Source organism: Lagenorhynchus albirostris, chromosome 14 (genome assembly GCF_949774975.1).
Source record: "Lagenorhynchus albirostris chromosome 14, mLagAlb1.1, whole genome shotgun sequence".
Taxonomy (NCBI): domain Eukaryota; kingdom Metazoa; phylum Chordata; class Mammalia; order Artiodactyla; family Delphinidae; genus Lagenorhynchus; species Lagenorhynchus albirostris.
In genome coordinates this window covers 72,489,537-72,498,540 of record NC_083108.1, presented here as the reverse complement: position 1 = coordinate 72,498,540, position 9,004 = coordinate 72,489,537, and the positions used below count along the sequence as shown (strand labels likewise).

The following is a 9,004-nucleotide window of genomic DNA, read 5'->3' as shown; positions in this document are numbered from 1 at the left end:
GTAATGGTTTTATAGTAAGCAGAGGGTTAGCAAATCATGTAGGAAAACTGAAGACTCTAACCTCCTGCCTATGAGAACTGTTCTTACAGTGTGAACTTCCTGCAGGTACAGGCATTAGACAGACAGGCCAAAAGAGACAAGGATGATTTTGTTTTACTTCCAGTACATGTGAATGTTTTATTAGTAAACCTGACTGGTAAAGTTAAAGCAGAATTTGCTACTGGCCTACAAACAAATTCCATAAACAAAACTCCACTTTAAAGACCAAACATTGCTGAGTCTTTTGGAAGCTATTGTTTTGTCAAGGAGCTCTCTGTAGGATAGGACCCACTTTTGAGTTACAACAGCTAGAGCATCCTCCAGGGTATTCACAAACTTTCAGCATGGACCTGTCTGGATACAGCACTCATTTTCGTGGCCAGTTTAATTCAAACTAAAGAAACACGGGCAACTGCTGCTCAGAGTAAAAGGAAGAATCTTTTGGATACCCTTTTAGATCATGCCTAAAATTCACCACACAGGGAAGGAAATCATCTTGAGCCTCTAGAAGACACCCAGATAACAAATTTGAGAAGTTAATGGTAGACTGGGCATGCTAGAAGATTCCTCTGAAGAAAAAGAGTAACAAAGTTAATTACTGCCTTCCTCTCCCAAGTGAACACTGAACCTCTACCCTAAGATAAGAAAAATAACAGGTATTCAGTTGTTCCAGAAACAAGTGCAGAGTTTTTCCTGATTGTAAGAAGTGATTTTGATTTGTAAGACTGCATTTCACTGAAAAAACAGAATAATTCAACCCTTAATTCAACTCTCAGCTAAGTTTTGTGGTTAGTAAATAAGAAAACATTTTGTTTTTCTCTGCTGCCTGTTAGATTTTGCCATGTTTAAAAGTATTGAATTCTCGGGCTTCCCTTGTGGTGCAGTGGTTGAGAGTCCGCCTGCCGATGCAGGGGACGCGGGTTCGTGCCCCGGTCCGGGAAGATCCCACATGCCGCGGAGCGGCTGGGCCTGTGAGCCATGGCCTCTGAGCCTGCACGTCCGGAGCCTGTGCTCCGCAACGGGAGAGGCCACAACAGTGAGAGGCCCGCGTACCGCCAAAAAAAAAAAAAAAAAAAAAAAAGTATTGAATTCTCCTTACAGGGTATCCATTTGTAGCAGTTATCAATCACCGAAGATTAGTGAGCCTTACCTCAAAAAATGCCTTGAATTTAAAACTCTCCAAAGTAAAAGGGAACCAATGTGTAAGGTAATTTCTAAGAGATACTTAATGTTTTTATCATATATTCCTACAGTCATTCACACACATATGGGACATACTAAGCAAATGTCACCCTGAAGACATACTCAGCAAAGTGGAAGAGTTTGAAAATAAGTGAGCTCTGTGGGGTTGACTTTGATTGAAGAGAATTTGATGGGATGAAACTGAATAACTGAGCCTACTGATCCTTTTCTTCTCCTCTGTGAATTGGAGTTGGCCTATTAGCTCTCCCATTTACCAACACAGAACCACCAATCAAGAACTGCTAAAAAAAAAAATAAAAATGGTGTGTTATGGATGCCCATATGTACAACAGCAAAGTAGAAAAGCACCCAGCCTTGTTTTCTATTCAAGTATCTGATCTCTGGGCCAGAACCATGCTTCCTGAAAATGAAGGGTGATAAATAAAATACATGCATCCCAGGGGATGCCACCATGAAACCCAGGCAGAAATGTTAGAGAAAAAGGGTAGCTTTAAGAGAAAAAACTTGGACCATCTTTAGATGCTAACCCAATAGTCCAGTTTTTATGATATGTAACTTTCTCAGAAAAATCACCCCATAAAAGGGGCCAGAAGAACAGGGAAAGGAGATAAGAAGCAATGGAGCTGGTGAGGGCTGCAGGAAAGGGAGAGGACAAAGTAGGATCTCATGGAGGTGGGAGGGCTGAAGCTCTGGTTAAACATGAAAAGAATAAACTCAATAGAGAATCCCATTAGATTTAAGAAATACACCAATACCTTTTAAAAAAATATGACAAAAAAGGAATATTACCACTCTTCTCTAGGGAGTTAGGGATAAGAGAAGTGAGGGCTCAACTCCCTGCCTCTTCCATCATGGGAGGTGGCACCCTGTAACAGGCAAGCAGTCTGCAACATGGATCCACAAAAATTTCTTGGCACCAGAGCTAATCCACTGATAGTGCAGAAAGTAAAATACACAGGGCAATTGAAACCAGATTCCACAGTACTTGATTCAACTGTTTACTAAGGTCAGTATAGTTGGTCCTTTGCCTACCACTGGCAAATGGTTTTTGTATACTTTATTACAAATAAAACAATCTTGCTTGACAATACCATCTGTCAGCTTTACCATATATGACTAAACAATTCTAAAGTAATAATATATTAGGAACTGAGCTTTTCTTAAAAACAAATGAACTATACTATTAGTAAATCCTGTATCTAAATTTATACAGCATCTTTAAGCAATGTGGAAATGAAATTATGATTTATTAATTTACATACAAATTACTTTATACATTAATGAATAAATTTTCAACTTGTTAAAAAACAAAGTCTGAAGCTGTCATTATTGGGATTCGTGGGATGTGGTTTGCTCTTCTATCACTTGCTTCACAATTTCTGCCAGTTTTAGTCGATCTACTTTATCTGTGAATCCACGACCTGAAACCCAAAAAAGAAAAAGGTCAGTCTCCAAACTGTTTGGGAGGTGATAAGATTCTTGACAGGGACCCAATATGGTACATCTCACCAGTGTCAAATTCACCCTCACCATGGAGGAACCATCACCAACACTGATCAAAAGCAGTTCAATTCCCCCATTTTTCAAGTAGAACTGAGCAGCTTATTAACCTGGCCGTAAAAATCCAATGTTCAGTACAACAGCACAGCAAGAAACCACAAAGAGGGAGAAGTTCTTTGTGATATGTATGTCGACAACAGAACTCATATCCGGACTATATAAAGAACTCCTACACATCTATAAGAGAGATACAACTCAACAGAAAAATGGGCAAAAGAATAGGCACTTAACAAAATCTAAATGGCCAATAAACATTAAAACGTGCTTAAGCTCATAGTCATCAGGGAAAGGCAAAGTAAAATGACACGCAATACCAGTAGTACTTATTAATCAGAATGACTAAAATGAAAAAGACAATAGCAAGGGTTGGTGTGGATATAGAATAACTAGAACCCTCAAACACTGCTAGTGGAAGTATAAAGTGGTACAACCACTTTGGAAAACTGGTGGCAGTACCTACTGAAGCTAAACAGATGAATATCCCCATGAACCAGCAACTCCAATCCTAGATACATAAGAGAAATGAGTTCATTAAAATATTCATAAAAGATGTACACAAGAGTGTTTATAGCAGTGCTTTCCTTAATTACCAAAACCTGGAAACAACCCGTATGTCCGTTCAACAGCAGAATGAATAAATATAAATACAAAAATATATATGTGTATATATATATGGAGAAAAATATATAGAAAGAGAATATATATATATTTACATACATATATATGAGAATGAATTGCTGCTACACACAACAATATGGTTGAATCTCACAAATATAATCTTGACTAAAAGAAGCCAGACACAAAAGAACATAGACTTCTCTGACTCCACTTACATAAAATATAAAACCAGGCAAAACTAATATACACTGCTAGAAACTGGGATCATAATTACCCTTGTGAGGAGGGAGGTAGCAGTTAAAAGAGGGCACATGCTCCACTACATGTTCTAGGTGCTTGTTACATGGGAGTGTTCACTTTGTGAAAATTCATCGGACGTGCATACCTCAAATGTGATCACTTTTCTGTATTGATATTTCAAAATCTTAAAAAATAAAAAAAATCCTAGGGAAGCTAATCTCCTCCAAGTATGGGAATGGCCAGGCTAGCACTTTGGATTTCTCATGTCCAAGAATCAAGCTAGGCAATGAGTTTGCTTCCTTCCCTGAGCATCCTAGACCTTAAGTCTAGTTTAGTCTGCTAAAGTAGAAAGACAATACAAAAGCAGCTCAAAAAACACACCTGTACCTTGTTTGCCTGTGGGGAAAAAAATTCAAAGAGCAGCAGATTTGGCACTCTCTATTCTTCAGTGAAACAGGTCTTCTCTAAGCTAAGCAGATCAGCAGGGTGGACTCTGTGGTACTTTGCCCTCTTTCTCCCCTTCAGAGTATACTGCTCCTTAATGACCCAGTGAACAGTTCAGGTATCTGGAAGGAGTTCTGAGATCTGACTGTTTTTTTGCCCAAGTGGTATGTGACGGGGGCTCTGCAGCAATGAATCTGCGACACATAATTCATCTGAACTCTGGAAAACAAGCGAAAGGGCCAGATGTCCAGATACGCCTGGGCAGTTACTGTAGGGCTAACCCCCTGTCCCACAGTATTCCACTCACTCGCCAGCCCTACTTTACCTGAAAACAGTCCCAGCTCAGCCCCCAGAGATCCTACATATTCTAAACACAATTACTTCTCTGCATTCCTGGGGAAAGGCATAATTAAGACTCCTACCATTCCAGCTGAAGCTTTGCAGAGTATCTCTTAGGAGTTTGCATTCCCGGTTATACTTCCAAGCTTCCTGAACTACTTCATTCAGCTTTTCATCTTCATTCTCTCCTGTTGATAAAGATGAAGAAGAAGTTGCATTTTCCTGCAGCATCATGGGATTTTAGTGTCAGAGATGGAAGGACATGATGTCCAACTTATTGAGAAGTGATGATTAAAGGTGCAAGCTTTACCAGACTATCATTACTTCTAGTCCCTACATTACATGTAGAGCAGGGGTCCCAACCACTGGGCCACACAGCAGGAGGTGAGCAGTGGACAAGCGAGGGAAGCTTCATCTGTATTTACAGCCACTCCCCATCACTCACATTACCACCTGAGCTCTGCCTCCTGTCAGCATTATGGTGAGTTGTATAATTATTTCATTATATATTACAATGTAATAATAATAGAAATAAAGCACACAATAAACGTAATGCACTTGAATCATCCTGAAACCACCCCCGCCACCCCCGCCCCCAGTCCATGGAAAAATTGTCTTCCACGAAACCAGTCCCTGATGCCAAAAAGGTTGGGGACCACTGATGTAGACCGCTTCTGGTTTCTCAACTCTTCCTGCTCTGACCACCTCACACAAATTCCCTGATGCCCCCAGAGTCTTAGCACTGGGGGATGGGAAATAGGCATCCCACAGGATGTCAGACTATTGCTGAGCAAAAGCACCTGGTTAACTTAAGAGACCATGAGCGAAAGGGAGAATAAGGCTGAGTGGGCTACCTTCTTTCTCCTAAGCTCATTTCTTACTTTGGAAGACTACCTGAGGCACACTAGTAAGTTCCCTTAAAAGCCAAGGAATCTAGGAAGACTGGTCAACTCAACAGTTTCCTGGCCTACTACTTGAAGCATCTCATTCATCTGCTGAGAAAAGCCCATCATACCCCATTAGGTGGAAAGAGAACATACTGAAAGAGAGCTCTCACTCGAAAGGACTTCTGTTTAAGTCCCACCCTGCCCATGATACAAGTAGCAGCCAGGGCCACTTCTGAACTTGGGAGATCGTCTCTTTATATTCACAAGTTAATGACAGCCTTGTACTCTAAGGGCTCTGGATATGGTATTTCCCAACGCTCCTGACCTTCCCAACCTAATCCTGACCCTGTTCACATTTTCCATTTTCCATCCTCTATCCTGTAATCTCATTAACAAACTAGGAAAATACAAAATTACGTGCTGTGTCTGACGCTGGCAATTACACCGAAACTAGAAATTTTACAGGAACCAAAGGTGGGCCAGAGCCTCACATTTCTGAGTTCCCACTGTCCATTCTTTTCAGTGGGCACAAACTATATAATGTACTTATTTTCTTATAACACAAAGATGAAACAGACAACTTCAAATTAAACCACTCCTTTAGTCATGTGCATGTGCACACACACAGACACGCACAGAGCATTCATAAATGGTGTGACCTTTACCAGCCTGGGGGAGAATACACTGAGCAATCACATCTCGGAGCTTTTCCAAGGCAACATTTGAATCCTCGGCTCCATTCTCACGGTCGTGGATATAAACACCATCCTTTGGCTTGGTGCTTTAGAAGTTTGGGAGAGAGGTAATAACAAGGTGAGACCCCAAAACCCAACTCTTAACAGATGTTAATGCTAAACATAAGGAACAGATTTTTCAGATAAATAAGTAACTATAGAGTATCTCCAACTTCTGATGCTATTTAAAGAACATATCCTTTCCACCCTCTTAAGAGACAAAAAAGGGCAGACCCCTGGCTGACCTTTCAGAACCCTGTACTCAACCACACCAGCCATGAGGGAGAACTGAAGAAATAAGCTCAGTTACCCGAGTAATTTCCTCTTCCTTAGAATGGGGTTGTTCACAGAGTGCAGGGGTTTGAGGCTGACTTTCAGGTCCTGGATTCGCATGTTGGCCAACTGTTCTGCATGGGCCTGTTGGATTCCTGCAACCACCGCCTGAATGCAAACACTGTCATCAGTTTTTTCACATTCTGGGCACCTAAAAAGCCAATCTAAGACAGTGGGAAGGAGAATCACAAAGAACTAAGGTGGCAATTTCATTCTTATGCTGGCAGTATACAAATTTTGATAAGGCAGAGGACTCTTCCCCATGGATCAGCAGGGCCCAGGGAATACCAGGCCAACAGCTAGCCCTTCTTTCCTGTGGGCTGACAGAAATGCAAGTAAGAAATACTAAGAAGGCTCATACTCATAGTCACTGGCAAGGGCAAGTGTAAAGAGAGTCATACATGTACATCAGGGGAAAAGCTAGCAGGCTGCCACCTGAGAAGCCTCCCTGACTGGCATTTACTCCCTGCCCCCATGGTGTAGACAGTCACCTTAGCCCTGATGGCTCAGAACCCCAAGCATTTCACCTGGTGAGCATAGTAGACCCTCACAAACTGATCTATAAGCCAGTCAATTAATTTACAATGAGAAATAACTGTCATAAGGTCTAGCACTCTTCAAGTCTGTCTTTATGACCAGTGCGTTCTCTTACTACGGGCAGACCAATAAGGGAAGGCAAATAATCAGAAAAGGCTTTGTAAGAATGAGACGATCCCACTTCTGTATTTAAAAAAAAAGACAAACTCTGTGAGTGTGTGTGTGTCTCCCCAGAAAAAGATCAGGAAGAATACATCAAGCCATAGGTCACCTCACCTCTGAGGGGTGAGACTAAGGCAGGGTAATGAAAGGGAACTTTTGCTTTTTATTTTATATACCTCCGTGTTGTTTGAATTTCAACAACAAAATTTGACAATTTACAAAAATAGTTCCTTGGTAAGCATGCAATTAGATCAGGAAGAGTTTGAACTCATTTAAGAGAACTATACTAACTGGCCCTGGCTACACACCCCCAGACCCTTGAATCTATTTCCTTATCCGTGATAGCCCGACCAAAAAGATGGGAACACCTCAAGGTTGTGAGCTCAGGCTCCATCTCTTAGGCACAGCTTAGATGGACACTATTCAGCTTCTGCATATGTGGACATTTTTTCTACACTTCCAAAGTTGACCAGCCTGCATCTTGACCACATCATTTCTTTAAAAATGGGAATACACTGTCACATTGCAGTTCCATCTTATAGGCCTAGGAGCTACTCCTCCTCATTAAGAAGATTATGCATATCCATACTTGGCTTCATTATACACTAATCTTAAAGTAACTCCAGAAGGCAATCTTATTTCTCCATTTCAAGATCTTGAGGAAAGCCACAATGTAACACCTCAATTGCTGACAACCAGAGGGTATAAGTAATCCTTTTGTATTTTGGACTGACCAAACAAACCATTTCTGGACTACTGGGCACATTTAAACCAGGAAGACAACTGCACACAAATCAGAGATAGCAGAAAACTCTGTTCCTTCTAGCTCTCCTTTCTCTCTCATACTCCAGCTAAACTAAGGGAGGTCTTAGCATTCTTTTTTCCTATTCGCTTACATTTCAACTCCATCCCTTCTAAGTCAGTAACACTCAAGTCTGTGTCACTGTCTTTCCCTCTCAGCCACATTCTGATTCCACACCACACATCCATCTACCACCTTAAACAATATCTAAAACCTAAGAGACTTCCCTTCACCCAAAACCAGCCTCATTCCTGATTTCCCTCTGTCAATGGTGTCACCAGATATGCCACCCACTGTCCCCTTATATCTAGTCAGTCACCAAAAATTGTAGAAATTTGTCTTCAAAAATATTGAGCCTATTCATTCATCTCTACTTCTCTGCTCCTAGAGCAGCTTCTCAGCTTCTAGATTATTGTAAAAGTATTAGGTTGGCAAGTCTGCAAGTCTGACTAACCATCCCTAAACACCTTCCCTGTGGCAAATCTCTTCTCAAAAATCTACAATAGCCTCTCAATTATGTCCTACTAAGACTTAAACCCCTCTGTCTACTTTCAAAGCCAGGTCTGCCACACCCATTTTACCAACTTCCCATCAATGAAGTCAGGCTTCATTACATGTAAAGGGATTAAACATGTAAAGGGGTTAAAAAATGCCACACAATAGTTAATAATTGTGATGGTTTTTGCCTTCTCTTTGGGAACCCTTCCCTAATTACAGCCCTTCAAAGATGTTCTCTTTTTCTGAATTTCCATAGCACTCACAGAAAATTTAGCATGCAAAAGCTCTGATGTCTGAAAATGTTCCCTCTTTGTTTTGTGTTTATTGGTCTTTCCAACCAGTCTTGTTTAAACTCCTTGGGCAAAAGAACGGTGTCTGATACTGCTCTGGGCCCCCAACCCCATAGCACAAATATGAAGGATAGTCCTTTGAGTGTTCCCTTAGTGTATTTACCAGGCCTTGATCTGGTCTTTTACGGAAATAATCTCTTTATTTCCAATCCTGATCTTTGGAAGACCAGAGATATTTCTCTGGGAAAGACTGAGTGCTCTGCATTGTTTTGCCTTTAACCCCTCACTGAGTCAAGCCTCAGCATTCCTTCCCAACAC

General features: G+C 41.1%; 2 protein-coding genes across 6 annotated transcripts in view; one reads left to right on the top strand and one right to left on the bottom strand.

Moving 5' to 3' along the window:
• Nucleotides 1-9,004, top strand: part of TMEM116 (transmembrane protein 116) — a 138,554-nt gene that overhangs the window by 124,397 nt on the left and 5,153 nt on the right. The gene's annotated exons all lie outside the window — the stretch shown is intronic.
• Nucleotides 2,471-9,004, bottom strand: part of MAPKAPK5 (MAPK activated protein kinase 5) — a 37,486-nt gene continuing 30,952 nt past the window's right edge. For 2 of the 5 annotated variants that reach the window (XM_060120669.1, XM_060120671.1), the window contains 4 exons: nucleotides 6,375-6,505; nucleotides 5,990-6,111; nucleotides 4,527-4,631; nucleotides 2,471-2,663 (listed from right to left, as the gene is read on the bottom strand). In XM_060120669.1, coding sequence (XP_059976652.1) covers nucleotides 2,569-2,663; nucleotides 4,527-4,631; nucleotides 5,990-6,111; nucleotides 6,375-6,505 — 453 coding nt within the window. In that variant the 3' untranslated portion in view covers nucleotides 2,471-2,568. Of the gene's footprint in view, nucleotides 3,308-4,526; nucleotides 4,632-5,989; nucleotides 6,112-6,374; nucleotides 6,506-9,004 lie in introns of all 5 variants that reach the window. The other 3 variants (XM_060120670.1, XM_060120672.1, XM_060120668.1) reach the window with 2 other exon arrangements.